General features: G+C 52.9%; 5 protein-coding genes across 5 annotated transcripts; 3 read left to right on the forward strand and 2 right to left on the reverse strand.

Moving 5' to 3' along the window:
- Positions 1-316: 316 nt before the first annotated feature.
- On the reverse strand, positions 317-565 carry DACRYDRAFT_31804 (uncharacterized protein; the record flags this gene model as incomplete). The annotated part of the gene is made up of 1 exon (XM_040774354.1): positions 317-565. A coding segment is annotated over one exon (249 nt), but the record flags the coding sequence as incomplete, so codon positions are not given.
- Positions 566-2,713: 2,148 nt separating this feature from the next.
- On the forward strand, positions 2,714-6,171 carry DACRYDRAFT_24735 (uncharacterized protein). Its single transcript, XM_040773825.1, has 9 exons — positions 2,714-2,915; positions 3,027-3,062; positions 3,116-3,260; positions 3,317-3,464; positions 3,894-4,530; positions 4,668-5,014; positions 5,061-5,509; positions 5,582-5,819; positions 5,876-6,171. The coding sequence occupies exons 3-9, from the start codon at positions 3,124-3,126 to the stop codon at positions 6,092-6,094; spliced, it is 2,175 nt and encodes a 724-aa protein (XP_040625181.1). The 5' UTR covers positions 2,714-2,915; positions 3,027-3,062; positions 3,116-3,123; the 3' UTR covers positions 6,095-6,171.
- A 1,185-nt stretch (positions 6,172-7,356) lies between these two features.
- DACRYDRAFT_111254 (glycoside hydrolase) lies at positions 7,357-8,934 on the reverse strand (the record flags this gene model as incomplete). Its single annotated transcript, XM_040769200.1, has 5 exons — positions 7,357-7,373; positions 7,429-7,644; positions 7,691-8,585; positions 8,634-8,827; positions 8,877-8,934. 5 exons carry the CDS (start codon positions 8,932-8,934, stop codon positions 7,357-7,359), a joined length of 1,380 nt encoding a protein of 459 aa, XP_040625182.1.
- A 1,730-nt stretch (positions 8,935-10,664) lies between these two features.
- Positions 10,665-12,941, forward strand: DACRYDRAFT_84046 (alpha amylase; the record flags this gene model as incomplete). Its single annotated transcript, XM_040776656.1, has 8 exons — positions 10,665-10,703; positions 10,755-11,017; positions 11,075-11,396; positions 11,462-11,615; positions 11,683-11,777; positions 11,836-12,194; positions 12,250-12,517; positions 12,587-12,941. 8 exons carry the CDS (start codon positions 10,665-10,667, stop codon positions 12,860-12,862), a joined length of 1,776 nt encoding a protein of 591 aa, XP_040625183.1. The 3' UTR covers positions 12,863-12,941.
- Positions 12,942-13,956: 1,015 nt separating this feature from the next.
- Positions 13,957-26,403, forward strand: DACRYDRAFT_118989 (uncharacterized protein). The gene is made up of 40 exons (XM_040770701.1): positions 13,957-15,681; positions 15,741-15,951; positions 16,010-16,138; positions 16,191-16,748; positions 16,800-17,075; positions 17,131-17,406; positions 17,455-17,730; positions 17,795-18,070; positions 18,125-18,400; positions 18,456-18,731; positions 18,785-19,060; positions 19,117-19,392; positions 19,448-19,723; positions 19,770-20,045; positions 20,102-20,377; positions 20,431-20,706; positions 20,753-21,028; positions 21,076-21,351; positions 21,401-21,676; positions 21,728-22,003; positions 22,052-22,327; positions 22,380-22,655; positions 22,704-22,826; positions 22,877-23,011; positions 23,068-23,082; positions 23,138-23,149; positions 23,196-23,312; positions 23,363-23,418; positions 23,466-23,541; positions 23,590-23,625; positions 23,679-23,714; positions 23,768-23,979; positions 24,026-24,176; positions 24,225-24,486; positions 24,536-24,708; positions 24,762-24,980; positions 25,030-25,447; positions 25,499-25,794; positions 25,845-25,959; positions 26,007-26,403. The coding sequence occupies exons 1-40, from the start codon at positions 14,663-14,665 to the stop codon at positions 26,156-26,158; spliced, it is 9,489 nt and encodes a 3,162-aa protein (XP_040625184.1). The 5' UTR covers positions 13,957-14,662; the 3' UTR covers positions 26,159-26,403.
- Positions 26,404-26,627: the final 224 nt, after the last annotated feature.

Raw genomic sequence — 26,627 nt, forward strand, 5'->3', positions numbered from 1 at the left:
ACAGGGCACGCAACAAGATAGGGCAACTGTGAGAAAGTGCCGAAGCCTGCGGCTGCGAAGACCTTGGGGTTTGAGAAGCGGGCAGGGGGGCGTAGGGGGTCGTCCGTAGTTAGTTATAGGTGATGGGTGGGGTGGGGAACATCTGGTCATACAACAGTCTTGAGGCTGTTATACAGCATGCCACTGTCCTATATGCGCGTCAGCACGTGCCGCACGAGCAAATCGAGTACTCCAAGCCCACCTTACGTACATATCCAGCTGCCTGCAGCTCAAGTTCCACCAAGAGCAGGCACTAGCATTCCTCCTCTTCCGGCCGCTCCTTCTGCCTGGGAGCAAACTTGTACCCAGGGTACTTGGCCGCATGCGCCTTCTTCCTCTGCAACGCCTCCCTCCTGAATTTCCCCTTTTCCTGTTCTGGCATCTCCCGCCAGTCATGCGATATCCGGAAAGACATCGTACGCTGATCCCTCGGGCCGGAGTAGGCGATCTCGCCTCTCTCGAGCCGGCGAAGCCAGTCTTGCCTGAAGCAGATGAAGGGGTTAGGCGGGCGCGGGACGTAGTCGGGCTGTCGTTGACGTGCTGTCCTGCGATCGCGCTTTGGGGGAGTGGGCTTCTCCAGCGGCTGGACCTGGGGTTGCGGGACGAGGGAATTGGGGTCAACGCACGGGTAGTAGGGGACTGCTACGCCCATTGGGTAGGCGTGAGGGTACGCTGCTGGGGGCTGGAGGAGCCCCGGCTGCTGATACTGCGGGTACACGGGGTAGTAGTACTGCTGTGCGGGGTCCATCGGCCGGGCGAGGAAGGGTGGTGCGGGGGGTAGGATGAGCTGTTGGGGAGGGTCAAATTCCTCTGCATCGGAGAGCAGGCCTCCAGGGGAAGAGGTAAATGACCGGTCCGTTGAGCCTGGGGAGACGGGGGAGCTGCTCAGCGCTGGCGAGGCGGCGGAGGAACAGGAGGAAGAGACCATATAGTACACCCTGTCGTCGTCTGCTGTTGGGATGAGACAGTCATACGACAGCTGAGGGACGGGGAAGGTGAGCGAATCGTCCATTATGAACGCTGGGTCGAGGAAGGGGGGGTCGGGTTGGTAAGGTTCTGCCTGGTAGGGTTGGAGTGAGGGGAGGTTGGGAAGGGTAGGGAGAGCCATGGGCATGGGCATGTGGAGTGGGACGCCGCCTGCGGCAGCCCGGGATGGGGACTGGGAGTGCGGCGCCTCGCTCGGTTGGACGAGCATATCGATGTATTCACCTTGTTGGACGGCTGTTGTATGTTAGTGGGGATTGTAAGAAGAGGAAGGGGGGGAAGATGGCGTACGATATTGTCCTTGAAGTGCGTATATGCGCTGCTGTGCGGCTGTTGAGAGCATGAGTGGAAGTGGTGATGGTGGTATGAAGGGAAGGAGGAAGAGGGAGGGATGCGGCGAGGTAGAAGGGGGAAGGTACGGGGGTGGGGGGATGATGTGAGCGAGATGAGGGCTATCTATATAGGTGATGAGAAATTGAATGAACGGGGATAAGCAGGGCGGGTTCGATTGCCCAGTCTGGATCTATATTCAACATTATTACATTTGAGACCCATGCATTTGAGCGCCGACCCACTTTATCATGCTGGCATTTTACTTCACTTCAAAGTGGGTCAAGCGCCGGTCTATTCCATTTTCAGCCAATGAGTCTCGCAATAGAGAAGCAAAGGGGACTCACTTCCTCACTCATGGGACATTGCCACGCGCACAGTCTCAACCTTCTTGTGGCAGTGACATACTCAAGAACCTAAGATCATCGGGCCATTTCCTTTCTCGGTCAACGCGGGCGAGGAGGCGACTGACCCCCCTCTCATCACCTCATCTCATCAACGTCTGCAACACCCCAGACCGACCGGATGAGTATCCCTTCCTAGTTATATCTATACTGTATACTCATAACTAGTGTTTCCCACATTCTTCTACTACTGGGTCTCGTTAGATAACAACTCCAGTCCCTCTTCATGCGAAAACAGAATGCACTAGCGCGATACGGCAAAATATCAGCTCCCACTCACATCCCATCCCGCAATATCAATCTAATCACATCAACCCACACCCACACACCCGCAACTGCATTGAGCAACCCCCATCAGCTCGGGCGAGGTCCATCAGCCCGGTGTCTTCATCCGGATTTGGCGCGCTCTTGACATAGTGGACGTGCGGCGACCCTCTCCTCCCCTTGGCTGAGCTACCCTGGAGGAAACTAATCCTCTCGTGATGTGACAGCGAAACAGTGCTTCCAGTCAATAGGCTAAAGCGTGTGAACCCTTCGAAGTACCCTGCGTGCCGAGGAGCGAGGAGGCAAGAAGCGCATAAACGGGCCTGAGGCTTTTAGGTAAACGGGCGTAATCCGTCGTTATTATCCCCCGCCGCTTCTCTCCTCCGCTTCCCCTGCGGTGTGGGTCTACTCGGCTCTCCAGGTACTCCACATATGCATCGAATGATCGGCTTCCACCGCCTAGCATGAATTATTCATTAATTCGGTCTGTCACAGTATTATGCATGCTGGCGGATCACGTATATGCATACGCATGGCATTGTAATGCTTGGGGGAAACTGCTCGGGTTAGGACCCGCTTCCGACTCCGGTTCATTGTTCCCCCTCCTTCGCGTGACCGGCCGAGTCAGCCCGTTTCCCCTGGTCAGGGTTTCCTTCAATTTCTCGCCCGTGACCTCCGTTTTCCCCTCGTGTGCAACCTCTTCAAAGTACTGCACTCGTCAGACCATCCGTTTCTCCCGATCCTTTTTGGGCTTGGACTTGATTAACCACCAAGTTAATTGCTTGCACCGCTTACGGACTTTAGCTGTCACGCTCTGCAAGGCCCGCTTTCTGGTATCCGTAATTCCAGGCACCGTACGCAGGGAAAGGATGCGCTCCCATCCCTCGATCAAAGGTGCGCCCTATCCCCATCCCCCCCTGCTACCCTACGATCCGCCCTGGTAGGCTACCGGGTGCTGGGGGTATCGTTGCTGTTGAGTACAATACGGTGCTCATCGTCCTTCAGATGGCTGGTTTAGGGAGATAAACGCCCAATGGCCTGGTCCGTCCTCCTCCTGCAACTCAAAGACGTAACCTAACACCGACCGCTGGCAGGCCAAGCGATGACACTCAAAGTAGACCGTATCCTGCACACCGAGCAGTCGCAGTACCAAGACGTACTCGTCTTCCAATCCGAGAAGCATGGGAACGTGCTCGTCCTGGACAGCGTAATCCAATGCACAGAGCGGGACGAGTTCTCGTACGTCCCCAACGGGTCCTCCTAACCCCACCACCGGCGGCGCTCACGTTACCTAGGTATCAGGAAATGATTGCCCACTTGCCGCTGGCGTCCCATCCCGATCCGCAGAGGGTGCTCGTCATCGGCGGCGGGGACGGCGGCGTCGTCAGGGAAGTCCTGAAACATGTTTCCGTCCAAGAGGTCGTCTTGTGCGATATAGACGAGGTACGTCACTCTCATTAACCTCTTGCTTACGGCTTGCATCTCAATCTGCATCTGCATCTGTATCCACATTTTCATCTCGAATATTCGCACTTTGGGTTTGCGGAGGTAACCTCGGCTCCGGCCTTTGTCCTCTCCTGCCTTTGTCGGACTGTGGGTTAGCCATTGTCCTCCCCTCCTGTTTCACTATTTTCCTCTCCATTCCCCGTTGCTGGGTTTCAGCATGCTTCCGCCTTCCCCGCCGGTCTATCGCTGGCATTCCCGGCCGGAGGGCGAGGCTATCTCACAGACAGCCCCATCCCCGGTGGTTGCCCTCCAGCGATCCCTAAGCGCCCAACACCTTCTGTTCCTGTCCAGTTTTTCTTCCTTATCTCCCTCCTTCTGTTGGTCGTCGTCGTATCCTTGCTCACAGGTTCTGCGGTTGGGATGTAGGCCGTCATCCGGGTTTCTAAGCAGTTCCTCCCGCACATGTCTGCCCTCCTCTCCGACCCGCGCGTGACGGTGCACATCGGCGACGGGTTCAAGTTCCTCGCCGAAAAGGTCTCGCAATTCGACGTGATCATCACTGATTCCTCGGACCCCGTCGGGCCCGCAGAGTCCTTGTTCCAGAAACCCTACTTCCAGCTCTTGCACGATGCCCTCCGCCTCGGGGGCCATATCAGCACGCAGGCAGAGAACCCCTGGCTACACCTGCCCCTGATCTCTGAGCTCACAGCGACCGTAAAGCAGATCTTTTCCACAGCTGAGTATGCATACGCCAGCGTCCCAACCTACCCGAGCGGCGGTATAGGCTTCCTCGTCGCTTCCAAATCCCCGGGAAGGGACGTCAAGCTTCCGCTGAGGGACGTCCCGCACTGCCGGTACTGGAACAAGGCCGTACACTCTGCGGCGTTCGTCGTGCCCGAATTCGCCCGTGCCTCAATCGAGGAGGGCAAGGACCTCCTCCCGGACCTCACCCCAGCCCCGACCCAGGGAAAGACCCGCAAGGTCCTCCTCCTCGGAAACGGCTACGTCGCTGGCCCCGCTGCGGAGTATATCCTCCGTGACCCGCGCAACGAACTTACGATTGGTGAGGGGTTCTTTGAGTATACGCTGAGTGTCCCTAACTCCTTCCTCCCTCCCTTCCTCCGCCGTTCCTTGGGTCTTCTATCTCGTCCTTCTCTCCTCCTCGCTGGTCTCCCACGTCCCCGGGCACCGTACCACTAGGCTGCCGCACGCTCGCAACCGCCCAAGCCCTCTGTGCCAACCTTTCCCGCGCAACGCCAGTCTCCGTGGACGCGACCAGCCCCGCCTCGCTCGACCCACTCGTCGCATCACACGACCTTGTCGTCAGCCTCATCCCTTACATACATCATGCCGACGTGATTCGCTCTGCCTGCCGCGGTAAGACGAACGTGGTCACTACGTCCTATGTCTCGGATGCGATGCGCGCCCTGGAGCCGGAGATCAAGAAGGCCGGAATTGTCGTGATGAACGAGATTGGTCTTGATCCGGGCATTGATCATCTCTATGCTATCAAGACGATCGACGAGGTGCACGCTAAAGGCGGCAAGGTATGCTCATCGTCCCTTCTCCCTATGGCCATGCTCAATCAGATAGGTCACTGGCTTCCTCTCCTACTGCGGTGGTCTTCCCGCCCCGGAATGCTGCGATAACCCGCTCGGTTACAAGTTCTCCTGGTCGTCCCGGGGTGTCCTCCTCGCGCTGCTCAACTCGGCCAAGTACTACTTTGAGGGCAAGCTCGTCCAGATCCCCGGGAGGGACCTCATGTCCTACGCCAAACCGTACTTTATCACCCCAGCGTTCGCCTACGTCGCCTACCCGAACAGGGACTCGTCTGTCTTCCGCGAGTTCTACCATATCCCCGAAGCGCAGTCCGTCATCCGCGGCACGCTCCGCTATCAGGGTTTCCCTCAGTTCATCAAGGCGCTTGTTGAATGCGGATTCCTCGATCAGAGCGAGAAGGACTACCTTGGCAGGTCAGCGGCTCCCCTTCCCTGGAATGAGGTTACAATGCGTGCTTTGGGTGCTAAGGGCAGCTCGGAAGAGTAAGTTCCAACTCCGCCTGCTTTTAGAGCGGAGCACGAAGCTGATTCCGCTTGTTTGTTTTCTCTCATCAGGGACCTTATCAAACAGATCAACGTTGCTTGCGAGTTTGAAAGCGAGACAGAGAGGCAGAGAATCATCTCTGGCTTCCGCTGGATCGGCCTTTTCTCGGACGAGAAGGTGACCCCTCGCGGGACCCTCCTTGATACGCTCTGTGCTGCGCTCGAGAAGAAGATGCCGTATGAGAAGGGCGAGAGGGATCTCGTCATCCTCCAGCACAAGTTCTTCGTCGAATGGGCTGATGGCAAGACCGTGCGTGGACATTCTAGTTGTCTTCCTTTAGACGAACTCTGATTTCGGATTTCCAGGATATCATCACTTCTACTCTGGAAGACTATGGCGACCCGCACGGCTGGTCTTCTATGGCGACGCTAGTAGGTATCCCGTGCGGTATCGCCGTACAGCTCGTGCTGGACGGGGTGCTAGCTACGCCCGGCATCCTCGCGCCGTACTCCAAGGAAATATGTGATCCGATCAGGGAGAAGTTGGAACAGGAAGGAATACGATTGATAGAGAAGACCATGTAAAAGAAAGCAGAGTCGCCATGCTATATAAGGAATAGCACGGTTGAGAAGATGACATGTGTTACACGAGTAATAGACGCCTCGCAAATTGCGTTGCCGGGTCCCCCGGACCTTTACTCCGATTCAGTTGAGCCATTCTGCTCCAGACCAGACTAACATCATCCTATCTCGATATTACTGTCGGCGGAGACCATCCAATGTATTCCTCTGGAGGCGCACAGTTCCATGACTCCTCTTGCGATATCTGAGTACGGCAGATACGCCGATCACCTGTCATAACAGCTGGGCAGGTGAGACGCCCGAAAGACAATGGCCAGAAGCGGCTTTAAGCTGGCGAGGTGCTATTTCCAAGGAGACGGCCGTCTCCGCCCTGCTTTGAGGCATTTCATTAAATGCTACCGCGACAAAGGGCAGAAGCGAAAATCTTGTAGAACATAGATCTTGAAAGTGGCTCGGAAATTCAAGTTGAAACATCAACTGAAGCGCCCGTGGCTACTGCGTTCAACCTCCTGAAAGCGCCCAAGAAACAAGTCCTTGAGCGCTCCTCAACGGTCCTCTGCTTTTTCGCTCGATCGTAAGGTTTCTCCTCTGAATAAAGATCCGGTCTGCGATGCGGTGTCCTCGCCGTAACACATGCTACGCTCTAGACTGTGCAATATGGAACGTGTAACGTTCGAGACTGTCAAACGTGATTGATGGAAATGTTTCCAGATTCGTATGTGTCCATATGAGGAGGTCGAGGACGAGTGCCAGCTGCACTGATAACGGTTAGACCCTCCACAGAAGACCCCTCAGGGATCATATGCCTCTTTCCTGGGAGATCGCGCCATACCATTCTTGAATACTCATATGAACATGGTATACGTAAGCACTGGATAGGGTGATAATTCCGTATATCAATAGAAGGAGAGACATTGTGAAAGCAGTTTGTATTTGCTTTCCAATCCCGCTGACCCAGTTCAGCATTTCGACCCTCACTACCAGGTACTCCTTGGCGCTACTGCAGACCCATCTGTATTCTCGTCGGAGTGTGAAGGCCGTAATAGTCGGGCAGAAGGCGAAGAGCGAAATGAATGAGTATGGCAAAGACTATCGTAAGCATAGACCCGCAAGAGCTTCAAGAAGCGGAAGTTGCTTTTCCAAGTTTCAGCTTCTAGTGCGGAGAGAACAGTTGATATTACAGTCGCCGCTTGCTCAGAGGTGGTGCTGTGTGCTGATCTTCATGTCGTCTGCCCTTGTACAGCGGATTTAGCTGCGTTGGCTCCTTACGCCAGGCCATGTTCTGAAATAACGACGAGTCACCAAACCATTTTGAGTCAAAAGGTGAGCCGACTTACCAAACTCCCAAAGGTTACTGCTTTGCCCCTTATTCGCTGCGTGTTGTTCACGCCTCATTTTGATCCATTCTACTTCAAATCCGATTTCGGAAATAGATGGGCCTTCTCCGAAAGTGAAGAAGGTATATGCATCATCCCAGCCTTGTCGGAAGCCATCAGAGAACCTCCAATATTCGTAATGACCAGGATGACGAGACCAGTAAATGGTGTGGTCATCTGTAGTGTCATAAGTCTACGATCGAGTCTTCATCTAGACACACACGGAGTGCCTTAGCTGCCTCCCGGTCCCTCTTGTCGGTATCGCGTTGTATGCCATGGGCCAATCGCTTCATCCCATAGAACTCCGGCATGATGGCGGCAGTCGTCGCATTCTTCAAGTTCCAGCCCGCATCCCAGCCCGCTTCTTTCTTAAGCGTCCAGAACCACCATCCTCCGCAGATTCGCTCGTACAAGTCAAGTTGCGCACGGGTAAAAACACGGCGCAATCGGTCCTGTTCTCCAACATCACCGTGCAAAGATCCTGGATTCAGGGCGGCGGAGAACTCCGCGACCACGAGGTTACCGCGGCATTTGTTGGCTGCCTCAGAGAACCAGGTCATCTGATTCGGATCTCGAAGGCTCTTGGCGTGCTCGTCCCCTGACTTGTGCGAATCGTCTGAAGTAAAACAGCGGTACAAGTGGTGATCAACAATGACCCAGTAGTTGCGGCTCCCAGCAAGTTCGGCATATTGATGTGTGTCCCAGGCGTCATGGATATACAGGGGCAGATTGGGCGTGATGGATCGCAGGGAACCGAGGGTTGACGAGTACCAAGGCGGCAGTCGGGCATGATTCTGCGGCTCGTTAACAAGTTGAACCCCAACAACGTTCGGTATGTCCTTCACATAGGACACAAGCAGTCTGAGGGCTCGAAGTGTCGCAGAAAGGTTGTGTTCCTCGTAGAAGCGAACGGACCCGGTCTGTCCACTGTGGGCGTCGCCATTCTGCTTGCCCGGAGCCGCATGCAGGTCCAGGAGCACCCCAATACCGTGCTGACGAGCAGTAAAGATCGCCTGAGCGATGCGTCGCCAAGCACCCTCAAAAGTACCGCAGAATGGTTGGAAATCTGTTCCATCCAGGACAGCCTGATCCAGACCGCAGAGATGGTAAAATCCAATCTTGCGGCATCGGTCAGGTGACTGATGGTGTATTGGTCCCACACTTACGGGTATACGAACGCTGTTGATGCCTCGTTCGTTCATCCATTTCCAATCATCAGATGTAATCCAAGCATCCCAATGTTGCTCGAGGATCTGTTTTGCCGAGGAACCACGAGCGACGTCGTAGTCACTCTGCGCCGGTGGTGCGGCTTGGCGGAAGGGTGACTCGGTAATCCACCTCTCTAGTACAAACCACGAACCTAATCACGTTCTAGTTAGCGCATTATTTGTGCTCAGGTAACAGCGCACCGAGGTTGACGCCTCGCTGCTTTCTGAATCTGTAGATGGTCGTTGCATTCTCGGTCATGGCGGAAGCTTTTGAAGCCACATCTCTTCTGTGGGCGACAACGATGTACTCTCACACAGGCCTCGTGCTGATCTCGAATATGCTGGTCAATTAATTTCTATATATTGAATTTGATAGGGCAGATCGCCCTATTGAAACGGTGCAACTGTTCTCTGGACAGATTCCAAATTCATCGCGGCGCTGTCCCAATTTAATCGGTCTTATTTTGTGTCGAACAGCACGATTGTTCCGCTCCACTCCCTCTCTATCGTCTATATGCCAGATAACGTGAAAATCTGCTAGAATTCATGGGTTGCACCAAGTCCTCGGGCCTGACATGATCAAATTGAATGGAACTGCTCGGGGTCGAGTGCCTCATTGGGTTACATGGCCAAGTTTGTCCTTCCTGAGGATGGTATTCTATGCGGAATGGGGGTCGACTGTAAGCCATGCGGAGCTGCATGCGGACTGGTGACAACAATTTCGCCCTTTGTCCTACACTGCCTAAAAAGCCGAAGATGAAGCAGACCACATCCGTACCTGGATTTTGCCACCGGGCTGACTTGACGGGGGTTGGAATTTCGAGAACTTGGTGTACCCGTAAAAGGGGCTCGGGAAATCAGGACTCCTAAGAAAGTGGGAGGAGAGCTTTGAAAGGGACATGGAAATCGTCAGGGAGGAGGATGAACCGGAACATATGTATGCCAAAATGGCTAAAGGAGGTTTCGGCCGTCGTTGGGCCGCGGGAAATTGCAAGATGGTCCAGTCCATGAGACTACTGTTCTGGTCATGAGAGCTGAAAGACCGCGGAAATTTTTCAATTCGGGAATCTCAAGTACGTACAGAGGTCGTCAGCATATGCAGTTTCGAGACTCGTTGCAGGTTGGTGCTCCCTTGAAGGGGACGAACGCGACGCAATGCACACATGTACGGTGCGACAAGGCGGCGGTCAGATAAACTGGGAGGAGCAGCTGACCTTGAACATAGGATTTTCTTCCTTTCTGCCAGTCGGTCGGTTGTCCTCCCGACTTATCTCTTGCGAAGTGCTCAGAGTTCCCCAGACGCCCTAAGCAGCTTAGGGAATAAGATAGACCATCCTTCGCACACCCCGCATGCCCCTTGCTTCTCTTCTGTCTTCTAATTTATCCGACAATGTTACTCCACGGGTCTACACCTTTTTTTAGACAGCTCTTCGACTGCGGAGGGGCGATTCCATCGTGTCGCGGCCTGTGTTGGCGTGTTGACCGGGCCGTCTGCACGGGCCGCCCGCGCATTAGCAAGCAACTTTTGCTTCTATCCCTTCCAAAGTCGGTGCTTGTGACCGAACAATGATGCGCTCAAACAATAGACAGTGATGACAACCTCAAGGCCGGTCAGGTCGCAGACGGTCTAGACGACAGGTGTACACCCGCGAGAGTCTAGATCGGCATGATAAACGCCCCGTGTGGGCAACGAGTCGCGCGTCTTCCTCCCTCATCTTCTCTTGTCCGTCTTTTGCACAACCCTGTTGCTTCGATGATGCTGAATCAAGCCTGGCGTATCTCTCTTTGGGCATGTGGGCGGGACACGTACACAACACTCGAGATTGCCCTCGACATGACGAGGTCTTCTGGAAACCCCACTCGAACGCATACATAACCAGCCTGCCGCCCTACCATGGCCCCACTTCAAGCGGACCAGGTATTGGTGACAGCTATACACAAGCAGCTCGCTAGGAGAATATCAGCATGGAAAACGAGAATTACGATGGGATGTCTTTCGTAGAGCACCGCCCAGCGTGGTGGAAAGAGGTGTGCTTCATTTCGCCCACATAAGACGTACTCGCTCACCCATGTCATCAGGCCATTGTGTATCAAATCTATCCCCACTCCTTTGCAGACAGCACAGGCAATGGAATCGGTGATATTCGTGGTATCATCTCCCGCCTGTCACACCTCAGCGACCTTGGGGTAAACGTCGTCTGGCTTTCCCCTGTCTACACCTCCCCGGGGAAGGACATGGGGTATGACATCGCCGATTATAAGGGCGTGAATTCCCTCTATGGGGCGATGGAAGACTTTGATGAGATGTTGCGAGAGATGCATAAGAGGGGTATTAAGTTGATGTATGTCATCTCACTTAGTATCTTGCAGGGTGCCGCTGACACGGGATGGTTCTATAGGATGGATCTCGTTGTGAACCACACCTCCGACCAGCATCCCTGGTTTGTCGAGTCCCGTTCTTCCCGCACCTCCCCAAAGCGCAACTGGTACATCTGGCGTCCTCCTCGATTCTCACCCTCTGGCGACCGTCTCCCGCCGAACAACTGGCTCTCCAGTTTTCGCGGATCTTCCGCGTGGACGTGGGACGAGCAGACGCAGGAATATTATTTGCGTATCTTTACGGCTGAGCAGCCGGATTTGGATTGGGAGAATGAGGAGGTTAGGAAGGAGGTCTGGGGAACTATGAGGTGGTGGTTGGATAAGGGCGTCGACGGGCTTAGGGTGAACATCACTGTCTCTTTCCCTTCCTTGACAACGTATATGCTGATACCTCGTATGCGCGACAGATGGATGTGATCAATATGATCTCCAAACCGTTCGGACTGCCAGACGCACCTATCACAGAGCCAGGAAAGCACCTCCAGCCGGGCTGGCAGATGTTCACCAACGGGCCGAGGGTGCACGAGTTCTTGCAGGAGATGCACCGTGAAGTCCTCTCTAGTGGGTTTTCTGTATATTTTCGCAGGACGAAGCTAACTGTGGCGTCTTTTGTGCTTGTGGTTGTCAGAGTATGATCTGATTACCGTGGGAGAGACGCCGTTCACGCATGATGTGAAGACATTGGCGGAATACGTCCTACCTAAGAATAAGGAATTACAGATGGTGTGCTCGCTTTTCTCTCCTATTTCTTGCGTATTCCGTTGATACGCCTTCCCCATAGGTCTTTACTTTCGAGCTGCATGATATCGACGGTACCCCTCGCATCCCTCTCAAACCCCGCAAGTTCCATCTCTCCTCTTTCAAAAGCATCATCCACAAATATCAAACTGCGATGCTCTCCCTAGGCGGGTGGAACAGCGTCTACCTGGAAAACCACGACCAGGGACGGTCGGTCTCGCGATTCGGCTGTGATGCACAGGAGTGGAGGGAGCTGAGTGCGAAGATGCTCGCGCTTTTCCATTTGACGCTAAGCGGGACAGCGTATGTTTATCAAGGGGAGGAGATCGGCATGCGGAATATGCCAAAGCAGTGGGGAATAGAGGAGTACACGGATTGCAAGACGAGGATGTATTGGAACGAGTGGGCGCTTTCTCTCTCCTGCCGCATTCATTTGAACTGACATCATTGTGTGAAGGGTGCTTAACCATCGCCGTACCACTTCCACTCCCAACCCCGACATGTCCGACATCCTTGCCGACCTCTCCCTCAAAGCGCGTGATCATGCCCGCACGCCCATGCAATGGGACTCCTCGCCTAATGCTGGGTTTAGTAAAGGACAACCTTGGATGAGGGTGAATGACGATTGGAAAGAGTGGAACGTCTTGGAACAGAGGGGGAGGGAGGGAAGCGTGTTGGAGTTTTGGAAAGAGATGATCAGGTTTAGGAAGGCCTCTCCGGCGTGTGTGAGTGCTGTGTCTGCCTCGTGCCTTTGACTGACTGGATGGAGACGCTAATCTGATACACTTACGTAGACTTACGGCCAATACGATGATCTAGACCCCTCCCACCCTCACATCTTCGCCTACCGCAAAGTGCACTCGCGCCAGCGCCTCTTGGTTATCCTAAACTTCTCGAGCGCCCCAGCAGAGTGGGACGTGCCTGAGGAATTAGGCAGCCTGCAGGGAAGGTGGGACTGGAGGATGGGAAATTATGTGGATGTTGCGTGTTTGGGAGAAGGAGGGGGAAGGAAGGTTGGCTTGAGGGGCTGGGAGGGGGTTGTCTGGGAGGAGAGGATGCTTGCGAACTGAGATGATCGCAAGAACGAACTGTGCAGTCTGTGCTTGTTGTATCTATGCTCGTTCACTTGTGTATGAAGTCGTTGACGGTCGGAACAAGGCTGCGCCGCTCAGCCCTCGCGACCGGAGCATGCTGCTCGGCAACGGTGCTTCTAGTGCAGAAGTGGAGAAGCGCTCAAACTGGCTTCTGCCTGCAAGTCCATCAAAAGCTTGTGCGTCTAAAGACTCCTTGCGGAGAAGCGCCAGAAGAACGGATATCGGCTGGGGCTTACTTATCTTGTACTAGGTTTCCCGGTTGCAGGAAGGTTGCGAGGTTGGAAATAGGATGAGAAACGACGATCAGATGTCTTCAAGCGTCGTTTGCCAGCCACGCAGTCGTATCCGTGATAATAAGGGCAATATCCCGAAGTCTGGAAGGCAAGGACACGTGACAGCCTTTAGGTCAAACACAAAATCAACAGAACAGTGATAATGATGAAACACAAGCAAGGGAATCATGTGGCACGATCCAAATAATGAATTGGTCACTCGATCATCAAAGAGATGAGCAAGGTTACGGGCCGGGCGCCGGAGGAACGGAAACTACGTCATCGACACCTTATTCTTTTGATATGGCCTTGTGCCGAGGTTTTGCCGTTTTGATTCAATCTGCCGGCGACCGTGCCAGGAAAGTGAAGGCGTTGGGCTGCCAGTACAGTAAACGAAACACGATGAGTATTTACGGACACGTTGTGAAGCAAAATATTGCTCGTTGCGGTCGTGATGGAGCTGGATGAGGGTTCCGGAAAAGGGATGACGCAAGACGCTTCTGGGGAAGCACCGCCTGAGTAGCAGATCGACGGGACAGGTCCTATCAATGGAATTGCAATGTTTTCATAATTTTGGATGGTTCCTAAAAAGGAAAGTGAGAGATTGCGCGATGGTGTGGATGGTACGGTGAGCATGAGGTGGGTAAACCTCACAAGGTTTGTGGCGCCTAACCACCAATTGATTGATCCCGGTTCGGGGCAAGAGAAGGGACAGAACCCACTTCGGAGCACGCGCCAGACAGACAGCACGCAAGCTCGCCGCTCTTGTCCCCTTTGACTCATCTCTCGATATCGTCCACTCTGTTACTCTCCTTCTAACCTCTTGCTTGAAAGTAAAGAGACTTTGAAGAGAGTGTTGACAGGAGCGTATATTGTTTCGCCTTCTGTTATCGACAAGAAGTACCGGAGCCGTGCAGTTCTTTCCCAGTCAGGGACCTCTCCATTCGGACCTCCAGCGCGTCCCGTGCCCGACAGGAGAGACCTCGCTGGAAGGCTGCATCTCTGCTAGTGACGTTCGACTAGGTACGACGTTATCTGCTTGCATCGCGTATCAGTACATGGTGGACGACGACCGCAAGTAATTACGATATCGACTTGCACTCGCTCTTTTGTCGCGTATTGCACTCTCAATTCTCATCACAGGAGAATCAACTGAAGATCCGAAACCCATCATTAACGAGAATCAGCCCAATAACGAGCCTTCAACACCCGCTGAAGGCTTAACCAACCCGCCGTTCTGGCTCCCCGCAAGCGCCAGCTCCGCTCCTCCCCCTCTTCCTCGCCCTCCACATCCACGCGTCCATCTTCGGATATCCCCCTTTCTCAGGGAGTCCCGACAACCGGAGAAGTCTCTCACTCGTTTCAAGGTGTTGGACGACCGGAGAAACGCAGGAGAACACACGCTGAGGATACGGAACCAGAGAGGGAGCAAGATCTGTTGGCTGAACAGGGGAAAGGAAAACAACGAGAAGAACCAGAATCGATACACGAAGAAGAACACGAGATGGGAGTTGCACCGTCCCAACCCGGGCCGGCTGAACAACATGAAGAAACAACACAGAGGCATTCAGAGGACGATGCAGAGCCTGAAGTCAGCGTTGCTGGCGAGAATAGCTCTGCTCGCCCACCTGAAGCAACAGAAGATCCAGAAGTAGGAGGGGAAGCTGAGCTACTATCACCTTCCGATTCGACCCCTCCCGATTCCCACCCTTTCATCCAGCACCTTTCTACCATTTTCTCCGCGTATGAGCTCGGTCCACACTCACCTTCCATCCCCAAGTACTCGGGTCGGCAAGACTTGCAGACCAATTTGATCGAAGAGAACGTGCAGAGACTGTTTAAGCGATTATGGGAGGCAGAGGAGAGGCTGGAAGCGTACAGTCCGAACAAGCCAAACAAGCGAGTGAAGCAACTTGTGGAGGAGGAAGCTGAGTTGACTAGGAGTAACGGGGCAGGGGTGAAGAGGAAACACCCCGAAAGTCAAGGTCTACCAATTACCCCCATACAGACACCGGCAGTGGAGGGCCAAGCGACGGTTCCTGCTCGAGGGCCCTCCGAGCCCAAGGCAACGCCCATGCACATTGACCTTGGCAACCTGCCGCCCAGTATTACTCCGGAAGACGTGGCGAAGAGGACTTTGCGGACTCCAATCCCTCCAACCTATCACCACTGTCCCGCCTGCGGACATATCATGTCCCCGCCCTCCATACTCTCCGGTCTGTTACATGCCCGGGTCTCTTCCAACGATTCACCCCTCGTCATCCCCCCTGGCCCGCTTAGCGTCGCCGCCTTCGAGCGTGGCATGGACGCGGTGGACGAGCTCAAGCTACTCAAAGCCCAGGTGCAAGAGATCGCCCGCGTCTGCATGGGTGTCGCCCAAGGCGATCTGAGCAAGGTCATCACTATCGAAGTTCAGGGACCGGTCATGAGCGAACTCCAAGACAGCGTGAACGAGATGGTTGGTACGCTCAAGGCATTTGCGGACCAAGTGACGCATGTGTCCGTTAAGGTCGGCGTGGAGGGGTACGCTGTTCTGCTGTCCTGTGCTGGTGGTCTGTGCGCTGATATTTACCTGCATATAGTGAGCTCGGTGTGTCCGCCCACGTACCAGAGATCAAAGGAAAATGGCTCGAGGTGCAGAACGTCGTCAACCAACTCGCGAACAACTTGACCGTCCAGGTCCGCGAAATCTCCCAGGTCACGAAGGCCGTCGCGAATGGCGACCTGAGCAAGCAGATTGATGTGCCTGCCCAAGGCGAGATTCTCGATTTGAAGATCACGGTCAATGACATGGTAGGTATCTGATTGGAATGTGACTGAGAAGCGGTTGGAGAGCTAAGTGTATGCGCAGGTAGTACAATTGCGTGGTTTGGCTGCGGAAGTGACGAGGGTGACGATGCAGCACGGTTCGGAGGGTATTCTGGGAACCTCGGCGAAGGTCCCAGGTGTGAATGGGGTCTGGAAGGAGTTGACTGACAATGTGCGTTTTGTGCAGTTGGATCCCGTGATCGATTGCTAACTCGGCATTCTAGGTGAATGAGATGTGCAGCAACCTAACCGACCAAGTACGCAGTATTGCCGAAGTGACGACCGCCGTAGCAAATGGCGACTTGACCAAGATGGTCGCCATTGAGGCAAAGGGCGAAATGGCAAAGCTCAAGCACACTATAAACGACATGGTGCTGCAGCTCGGGACATTCTCGCGAGAAGTTATCCAGCTGGCTACCTGGGTCGGCACGGATGGCAGGCTGGGCGAGCAAGCGCGTGTCGATGGTGTCAAGGGCACATGGCACGAGCTCACGACGAGTGTCAACGGCATGGCCAATAATCTCACGCAACAGGTCCGCTCTATCGCCAACGTCACAAAAGCTGTCGCTGCCGGCGACCTGACCAAAAAGATTGAAGTCGACGCCAAGGGTGAGATCGCGGACCTCAAAGGGACGATCAACAACATGGTCGACCAGTTGCGCATGATTGCGGATCAGGTTTCGACAGTCGCACAGGAAGTCGGGACAGATGGCAAATTGGGCGGCAAGGCTATTGTTCCTGGTGTCCTGGGAACTTGGGCGGAATTGACCAACAACGTTAACGTACGTTCATTTGACACATTCCCACTTTAACTGCTGAAAATATATGCTCAGCGAATGGCGGACAACCTCACTAACCAAGTCCGAGAAATTAGTCGCGTGACGTTAGCCGTTGCGGACGGTGACCTTTCGCAATCCATCGATGTTCAGGCGAAGGGAGAGATCAAATCACTCAAGGACACTGTGAATAGTATGATCACTCGACTGGATAATTTGGCCAAAGAAGTCACACGTGTTGCTCTCGAGGTCGGTACGAACGGCAATCTAGGACAGCAGGCTGTTGTCAAAGATGTATCTGGCGTATGGAAGGAGCTTACGCACAATGTCAACGTGCGTTTTGAGATATCTGAGTTCGCGTCAGAGCGAGGCTGACTACAAACCGCAGCGCATGGGCGATAATCTGACGAACCAAGTCCGCGCGATCGCCGAAGTTACGACGGCCGTTTCGAAAGGGGACCTGTCCCAGTTCATCAACATCGAAGCCCAAGGAGAGGTCCGGACACTTTCCATGACTGTCAACTCTATGATCGTCCGGCTGGGGGCGTTTGCAAGCGAGGTGACAAGGGTGGCGGGAAAATTGGGAACGGATGGTAAATTGGGCGACTCCGCCAAAGTAGATGGCCTGGAAGGCATCTGGGCTGAGCTGACTGAGAACGTTAATGTGTGTCATCACCCAATTTTTTTGGTCTTTCTGACTATCATTATTAAGCGTATGTCCTCAAATATCACTGAGCAAGTGCGGGCTATATCAGCAGTTACCGTGGCTGTCGCGAGGGGTGATCTCAGTAAGGAGATCACTGTCGATGCGCAGGGTGAATTCCGAGACCTCAGAGATACCGTCAATGGTATGGTTCACCGATTACAGGCTTTCTCCGACGAGGTGAAGAGAGTGGCCCTGGACGTTGGGACCAACGGGAAGCTGGGAGGGCAGGCGAAAGTGGAAGATGTTGAGGGGGAATGGGCACAGCTGACCGCAGCGGTGAACGTGCGTGGCATCAATATTCCCCGGTTTAACGAAGTAATTGTAATTGACGCCTTGCTTGACCCAGAAAATGGCCAATAACCTGACATTGCAAGTGCGATCCATCGCAGACGTTACCAAAGCCGTCGCTGCCGGTGATCTAACAAAAAAGATCGATGTGCCCGCTGAAGGCGAGATCAATGATCTGAAAACCACCATCAATTCCATGGTGGATCAACTGCGAACGTTTGCGAGCGAAGTCACATCTCTGGCGCAAAGGGTAGGGACCGAAGGTGTACTAGGCGGGGCAGCCAAAGTCGAAGGCGTTCAGGGCACATGGGCTGCCCTTACTGAGAACGTTAATGTGAGCTTAGAAACCTGTTGTTTCATAGTTGTGGACCACTAATGCGCTACCCAGCGAATGGCAGACAATCTCACGAGCCAAGTTCGCGCCATCTCCGCCGTCACGAAAGCCGTAGCTAGCGGCAATCTGACGGAGAAGATCACAGTCGAAGCTAAAGGGGAAATCCTGGAGCTGAAGCAGACAATCAATGGAATGGTGGATCAGCTCAGCACATTCGCACGTGAAATAACGAGACTGGCTACTGATGTTGGTACTCGTGGGATCCTTGGCAGGCAAGCAAATGTTGCGGGAGTTGAGGGGACGTGGGCAGACCTGACCACAAACGTCAATGTTAGTACCACATTTTGTCATCTTGTCTTCCATGAGCTGATGGTTTCTTGAAAAGCGCATGGCCGACAATTTAACCAATCAAGTCCGCTCTATTAAATTAGTGACCACTGCCGTCGCTGACGGCGATCTGACAAAACACATCAATGTCGATGCACAAGGCGAGATTCTCGACCTGAAAAACGTCATCAATCGCATGGTAGATCAGTTGGGTACATTCGCCAGTGAGGTCACGCGCGTTGCTCTTGACGTAGGAACGTACGGACAACTCGGTGGGCAGGCAACCGTGGAGGGAGTGAAGGGTACATGGGCAGCTCTGACTACCAATGTGAACGTAAGGAGGCTCCGTTCAAGTCAACATGCAGTCGCTTACGGCACCGAAACCAGCGTATGGCCGATAATTTGACTAACCAGGTACGATCCATTGCAGCAGTCACGCTCGCTGTGGCCGAGGGAGATCTAACAAAGAAGATCGACGTTGAGGCCTTGGGAGAAATAAAGGATCTGAAGAATACGGTGAATTCCATGGTGGATCAATTGAATATGTTTGCCAGCGAGGTGACGAGAGTGGCACTTGAAGTGGGTACGAAGGGCGCGCTTGGGGGACAAGCTAAAGTCGAGGGCGTCCAAGGGACATGGGAAGACCTGACTAAGAGCGTCAACGTATGTTGTTCCACCCGCTCTCGCCTGGAAACTCTGCTGATCCAGTTTGGGATTAGCGCATGGCAGACAACCTCACCAATCAAGTCCGTTCTATTGCTGAGGTGACTAAGGCTGTTGCGAAAGGGGACCTCACGAAGACGATTGAGGTGGACGCCGAGGGAGAAATTGATGCACTGAAAGAAACTATCAATGGAATGGTAGCGAACCTGAGTCGTTTTGCCGCCGCAGTTTCCCTGTTGGCGCTCGAAGTGGGAACCAAAGGCAAGCTAGGAGAGCAAGCTGTTGTGTCTGGGGTGGAGGGTGTTTGGGCTGATCTCACCGACAACGTCAATGTATGTTTAGAGGCACATTATTCTCAATGTCCAGGTTACTCACCCGCTCCAACAGCGGATGGCCCAAAATCTCACCACTCAAGTCCGTTCAATCTCTGAGGTAACCAAAGCTGTTGCGAAAGGCGATCTAAGCAAGACCATTGACGTCAGCGCGGAGGGGGAAATTGAAGACCTCAAGGATACGGTCAACAATATGGTCCGAAATCTGATCACATTCGCTAGCGAGGTAGCAACACTCGCCAGAGCTGTAGGAACCGAAGGTAGACTAGGCGGCCAGGCTAATGTGCACGGCGTTGAGGGTATATGGGCCAGTCTCACCCAAGATTTCAATGTATGTAGCCGCCCTTCCGATTGAGTTTGTCAACTGAACTTTACAGGACATGGCAAATAACCTCACGACGCAAGTGCGTGAAGTATCGGAGGTCTGTAAAGCCATCGCCCGCGGTAACCTGGACAGAATGATCGAAGCAGATGTGCGGGGTGAAATCCTGGACTTGAAGGATACCATCAATAACATGGTTATCGACCTGAATGCGGTTAGCCGAGAGGTCAGCCGTGTTGCGGACGAAGTCGGTACGCAAGGAATACTAGGTGGACAAGCTAGAGTCACCGGCATACATGGTATATGGGCTGATCTACGAGACAATGTCAACGTATGGACATGGTGTTTTCATATAAAGCGCTGAGGCAGGCTCTGACGTTGCGACAGAGAATGGCTGATAACCTCACCAATCAAGTTCGAAACATTGCCTCTGTAACAAAGGGAATAGCAGAAGGTGACTTAACTCGCTACATTGAAGTTGCCGCGCAAGGAGAAATCCTCGATTTGAAAGAGACCGTGAATAACATGGTGTCTGGTCTCAGTCATATGGCGGGAGAATTATCCCGGGTCGCGCTGGAAGTTGGTACAAAAGGAGTTCTTGGTGGCCAGGCGATCATCCAGGACATGCCCGGGACGTGGGGTGTCGTAGTCATCAATGTTAACGTGAGCCTTCTGGGGCAAGACGGTGCACGTGTGATACTAACCATTCGATCAAGAACATGGCAAACAACCTTACTTCCAACGTCAGATCAATTGCCGCTGTGACGAAGGCAGTCGCACAGGGCGACCTTACGCAAAAGACATTTGTTCGGGCCCAGGGAGAGATTGGACAGCTCAGCCTAACGATCAATAAGATGGTCACCCAGTTGAACACATTTGCCAATGAAGTCACGCGTGTTGCCTTAGAAGTCGGCACACAAGGGAAGCTTGGTGGCCAAGCCCATGTCCAAGGGGTAGAAGGAGTATGGGCAGAACTCACCAATAATGTCAACGTGAGTGACCCTGCTTTCCAATGATATGGGTCTCATTCAAAGACAGCGAATGGCCGACAACCTTACGAACCAAGTCCGGTCAATATCCGATGTCACCAAGGCCGTCGCGGCTGGTGATCTTACTCGGTATGTCGAGGTCCAAGCACAGGGAGAGATTCAAGAACTCAAGGACACCGTGAACACCATGATTCTTCGGCTAAACACATTCGGGACTGAAGTCACGCGTGTCGCCCTCGAAGTGGGCACGCAGGGAAAGCTTGGTGGTCAGGCAATGGTCGAAGGTGCAGAAGGTGTTTGGGGAGATCTGACTAACAATGTGAATGTAAGCTACTGCGTGATATTCCAAGTCTGCCAGCTCATGAAAGGCAGCGTATGGCGGATAATCTCACAAAACAAGTCCGCTCCATTTCCACTGTGACGAAGGCTGTTGCGGTAGGGGATTTGACTCAGTACATCGAGGTGGTGGCGGACGGTGAAATCGCAGAGCTCAAAAATACGGTGAATGCAATGATTAGCCGTCTGAACACGTTTGCCAGCGAAGTAACTCGTGTCGCTCTAGAGGTGGGTACCCGAGGCAGACTGGGTGGGCAGGCACAGGTGGAGGACGTACAGGGCGTTTGGGCAGATTTGACCTTCAACGTCAATGTGAGCACATCACTGTACCAGATGTATGCAGGGACTGACCGGAGGGAAGCGTATGGCCGACAATCTCACCAATCAAGTTCGGTCGATCTCCGATGTGACCAAAGCTGTCGCGGCTGGCGATCTCACTCGCTTCATCGAGGTGCAAGCACAAGGAGAAATAGCGGATCTCAAGGACACCGTAAACACCATGATACGTCGTTTGAACACTTTCTCTACTGAAGTGACTCGTGTTGCCCTGGAAGTTGGAACCCGAGGCAAGTTGGGGGGTCAAGCGAAAGTGCAGGACGTCGAGGGTGTTTGGGCGGATCTGACCGCGAATGTCAATGTAATTTCTTTGTCATCATGATATTCCGATCAACGAGTTGACTTGATGCAGCGGATGGCAGACAATCTAACCAATCAAGTTCGATCCATCTCAAACGCAACGAAGGCTGTCGCTGCGGGTGACCTGACACAATACATTGACGTTATAGCTGAAGGAGAAATCGCGGAACTGGTGGACACTGTCAACACGATGATTAGCCGTCTCAACACGTTTGCTAACGAAGTCACACGTGTGGCCTTGGAAGTTGGTACGCAAGGCAAGCTGGGAGGTCAAGCTCATGTCCAGGATGTACAAGGTGTTTGGGCTGCTCTTACCTTCAATGTCAACGTGCGTTTTCTCTGCTCAGGGTCTTGATCTGAGGCTCATCGGAAGTAGCGAATGGCTGATAATCTCACGAGCCAAGTGCGGTCGATCTCTGACGTTACCAAGGCTGTTGCTGTTGGCGATCTTACTCAATATATTGAAGTAGACGCGCAAGGAGAAATGGCAGATCTCATGAACACCGTGAACGCAATGATTCGGCGTCTGAACAATTTTGCAAGGGAAGTAACTCGCGTTGCCCTAGAAGTGGGAACACAAGGCAGGCTGGGAGGTCAAGCGAAAGTACAGGACGTTGAAGGTATCTGGGCTCTTTTGACTTCAAATGTCAATGTAAGCTACCAGCGTAACTCGCACGATTTTGTTTTCGCTAACACTGACTAAGCGCATGGCGGATAATCTAACAAACCAAGTTCGATCTATCTCAACTGTTACGAAAGCTGTCGCCGCAGGTGACCTTACTTCCTTCATCGAAGTGGAAGCTCAAGGCGAGATCGAGGAATTGAAAAGCACAGTGAACACCATGATTCGTCGTCTCAACACCTTTGCAAGCGAGGTCACCCGTGTGGCGGTGGAAGTCGGCACTGACGGCAAACTCGGTGGTGAGGCTATTGTTCATGACGTCGAAGGCATTTGGGCAGACCTGACGTCGAGCGTCAATGTGAGATTGATCTATTGAATCTTGCGAGGGCGCTGATCAAAGAATCAGAGAATGGCTCGAAATCTTACTCTCCAAGTCCGCTCTATTACCACCGTTACGAAGGCAATATCCATGGGAGATATCACTAAGCTAGTGGATGTCGACGTGCGGGGGGAAATGCTGGATTTAAAGGTTTCTAGGCAAGATTTCCGTCAGTGCCGATGGCTAAATAACACCATAAGGAAACCGTGAATAGCATGGTCCATCAGCTGGACTTCATTGTGAATGAAGTGTCCCGAGTAGCGCTCCAAGTTGGTATTGAAGGTAATCTGGGTGGGCAGGCAATGGTCGGACCACTCGTTCAGGGGAAGTGGAAGGTATGAATCCCAAATGTTCCGCTCTCTCTTTCAGTTCTCAAGCGATCTCTGTCTAGGTTTTGACCGACAATGTAAGTCTGGCGCTACCTCTGGATAGACGTCAAAGCCTTACAATTGCCTCTTTAGGTTAATTTGATGGTGAGAAATTCGGTTCAAGACAAAACCTAGGTTAATCCTTACCCAGGCAAACAATCTCACTGAGCAAGTTCGGTCCATTGCGTTGGTCACTACGGCCGTAGCTGAAGGTGACTTGTCAAAACGGATAGAGGCCGAAGCGCAAGGTGAAATTTTGGATCTCAAGGTTCGCTCGTCCCATAAGCCCCCAATGATGACGAGGCTCATGCACTGTAGAATACTGTAAACAGCATGTGCGACTCACTTGATATGTTTGGGTCCGAGGTCACCCGGTGCGTTTGTTGCATGTAGCAGGAGCTGCCATGTTGAGATATTGTAGCGTTGCCAAGACCGTTGGTACTGACGGCATACTCGGGGTTCAAGCACAGGTCGATAATGTGGCTGGTATCTGGAAGGTAAATTGTGTAATCACATGAGGGGTGGACAAGCTTAACGCGTTGTAGGATCTTACGGACAATGTGAATGGCATGGCCAATAACGTACGGCTCACAACCTTTGTTTTGAGTGTGAACACTGAAGAGCGATTTATCAGCTTACTAAACAAGTCCGTGGTATTGCGGAAGCGACAGTACGCTATGGAAATCATGGGGTTCTAGAACTGCGAGCTGATGATTCGTGCAGAAAGCTGTATCAAAAGGAAACCTTACAACTAAGGTCGATATCAGAGCTTCCGGTGAAATCCAGGAACTTGTCGTTACAATCAATGGCATGATAGATCAGCTTGCTATGTGGGCCGGTGAAGTTCAGAGAGTTGCTCACGAAGTCGGAACTGAAGGCAGGCTTGGGGTCAATGCGAGCGTGCACTATGTCGAAGGAACGTGGCGGGAGATCACGTACGTAAGAATTTCTCGGCAGCTCGTTATCCTAACCAGCATGCAGTGTGGCTGTAAATACTATGGCGAACAACCTGACTGCTCAAGTCAGAGGATTATCCCAGATCGCCTCAGCGGCGACAGACGGGGACTTCACAAAGTTTGTCACCGTAGAAGCCAGTGGGGAAATGGACTCGCTCAAGACGAAAATTAATCATGTAACCTTCCTCACCGCTCTGGGGAATAACGCCTGATCACGGACACAGATGATCCGAGACCTGCGCGACAGCATACAACGGAATACTTTGGCCAAGGAGGCTGCAGAATCAGCAAACAGAAGCAAGTCCGAGTTCCTGGCCAATATGTCACATGAAATCAGGACCCCTATGAATGGCATCATTGGAATGACTTCGCTATGTTTGGAATCAGGCGAATTGACCCGAAGCAATAAGGATAATCTCCAGATTGTCCACAGTCTGGCGCAATCTCTCCTCTTCATCATCGATGATATTCTAGATATCTCCAAAAGTCCGTATTTCCGTTTTATCAGAAATTGTTTGCTGATGCAGTCATTCAGTCGAGGCGGGACGCATGACCATAGAGTATATTACATTCTCTATCCGGCACCTCATTTTCCAAGCTCTGAAGGGCTTGTCTATTCGAGCGCAGCAGGGCAAGGTAGACTTGACGTACGAGGTTAATAACGACATCCCCGATCAGATTGTCGGGGACATGTTCCGTTTGCGACAGGTTAGAGGATGTTCCTTACTTTTTTTGCCGTAGACTTGACCTTTGACATCCAGGTCCTGGTGAATTTGGTTGGGAACGCTATCAAGTTCACACCGACTACCGAAGAGAAACCTGGAAAAGTTACCGTCAGCGTTACCTGGTTCCCAGAATACTCCAACGATCACATGATCAAGCTGCTCTTCAGAGTACAGGACACCGGAATAGGGATTGCGCCTGACAAGGTCAGCGTGATCTTCGATACTTTCGCTCAAGCCGACGGGTCCACCACACGGGTGAGGGCATTCTTCGGGTACGCTCTGTATGTGATTAACAGGTTGTCAGAGATTTGGGGGAACAGGGCTTGGCCTGTCAATATCAAAGCGCTTGGTGCTCCTCATGGGTGGTAATCTTTGGGTCGAGAGTGTGGAATATCAAGGCAGCACTTTCTACTTTACCATATTTGCTCGCCTAACACCAGGAAATGCGGATTCGGAGACCATGCAGAAGATTGCTCTCTACGAGAATCGTCCAGTGCTGTGGTTGAACTCACGCCGGAACGGAGATAATGTCACTCGACTTTTGCAAGACCTCAAGTTTAGTGTCCGTGTCGCTCATAAGATGGAAGATATCCCTAAGGACGAAACACGGTATGATGCCATCATGATCGATCAGGTCGGCTTAGTCGACGTGGTCCGGCAAGAAGAGAATCTGAAGGACTCGCCATTCGTCATTCTGGATGGTGATGCAACTCATCTTGACTGTAGGCTCGGTCACGTGGCTCACTTCGAGGCGGGTTCTGACAATTCTGCAGTACAATGGTGTGTTGGCAATAGCGTGCAATCTCACCTTCCTTGGGTCAACGACATCCCGACTCTGGCAGGGGCACTTCTCCCTGCGCTCGAATACGTCTCGGGAGAGCCACTCACGGGCGACAAACATGTACCCTTCGACATCCTCCTTGCCGAAGACAATGTCGTAAACCAGAAGGTCGCCGTCAAGATTCTAGAGAAACTTGGACATCGTCTCGAGGTAGTCGACAACGGGAAGAAGGCGCTTGAGGCAGTTAAGATACGGGCGAAATCCGGCCGACAGTACGACCTTGTTCTTGTGAGTTGCGCTTATAGAGCTACAGGATGTTGGCTGATCGATGTAAACAGATGGACGTGTCCATGCCTTTTATGGGTGGTATCGAAGCGACAGAGATCATCCGGAGGTGGGAGCACGAAACTGGCGTGGCACGTGTCCCGATCGTCGCACTGACGGCGCACGCGAGTGAGCAGTCTTCACCTCCTGAATTGATCATGGCTAATCCCTTTCAGTGCTGGGCGACCGGGAGCGCTGCATCCAAGCTGGCATGGACGAATATGTGTCCAAGCCGTTGAAGCGGTCTGACCTGATATCGAGCATGACCAAGGCAGTCCGGATCAGCCAGCGCAAACAGAACCAGATAATCCGAGTCACGAATGTCTGATGCGTTGGTCAAGGCTATGCCCGTACCTCGCTTACTGATGAGATCTGGGTCCTGGCGATCCTGGGAAAGATACTGTATTATGGCAATGTGAACTACTGTATCCCTAGCACAATCATCTCTCGTCTTCCCCAATCCCTTTCTCTTTCTCTCTTTTTTCCAATTCTCGTAGTTGCTTCTTCGTTTTAGTCCTGATTCATCCGGGCGGGTCTTTGCAATTTGTGATACCGAACCAGTGGGCTTTTGTGATACAAATGATATGCTCTATTCCTTTGTATAGCTGGTGGTTTGAACAGCAAGCCAAAGACTAGGAACTTGACCGAGTTCGAGTTTACTGCGCCGGGATTCCAAGATAGTGTTCATATCTGCGGCATGCGGTACTGGGCAATAAGAGGGCGCTGCTGGCTTCAATTTATTTGTTGGTTAGCATATACGAGTATGAACGTCGGTTCTAGCGTCGGCGTATCCCTTG

The sequence above is a fragment of the Dacryopinax primogenitus genome (genome assembly GCF_000292625.1).
Source record: "Dacryopinax primogenitus strain DJM-731 SS1 chromosome Unknown DACRYscaffold_20, whole genome shotgun sequence".
In the NCBI taxonomy this organism is placed as follows: Eukaryota; Fungi; Basidiomycota; class Dacrymycetes; order Dacrymycetales; family Dacrymycetaceae; genus Dacryopinax; species Dacryopinax primogenitus.

Coding starts and splice junctions, on each gene's coding strand:
- DACRYDRAFT_24735 (XM_040773825.1), top strand. CDS start 3,124: ATGACACTCAAAGTAGACCGTATCCTGCACACCGAGCAGTCGCAGTAC. Junction 3,261..3,316: donor ACAGAGCGGGACGAGTTCTC/GTACGTCCCCAA, acceptor CACGTTACCTAG/GTATCAGGAAATGATTGCCC. Junction 4,531..4,667: donor GCGCAACGAACTTACGATTG/GTGAGGGGTTCT, acceptor CCGTACCACTAG/GCTGCCGCACGCTCGCAACC.
- DACRYDRAFT_118989 (XM_040770701.1), top strand. CDS start 14,663: ATGGGAGTTGCACCGTCCCAACCCGGGCCGGCTGAACAACATGAAGAA. Junction 18,732..18,784: donor CTCTGACTACCAATGTGAAC/GTAAGGAGGCTC, acceptor CACCGAAACCAG/CGTATGGCCGATAATTTGAC. Junction 21,352..21,400: donor ATTTGACCTTCAACGTCAAT/GTGAGCACATCA, acceptor ACCGGAGGGAAG/CGTATGGCCGACAATCTCAC.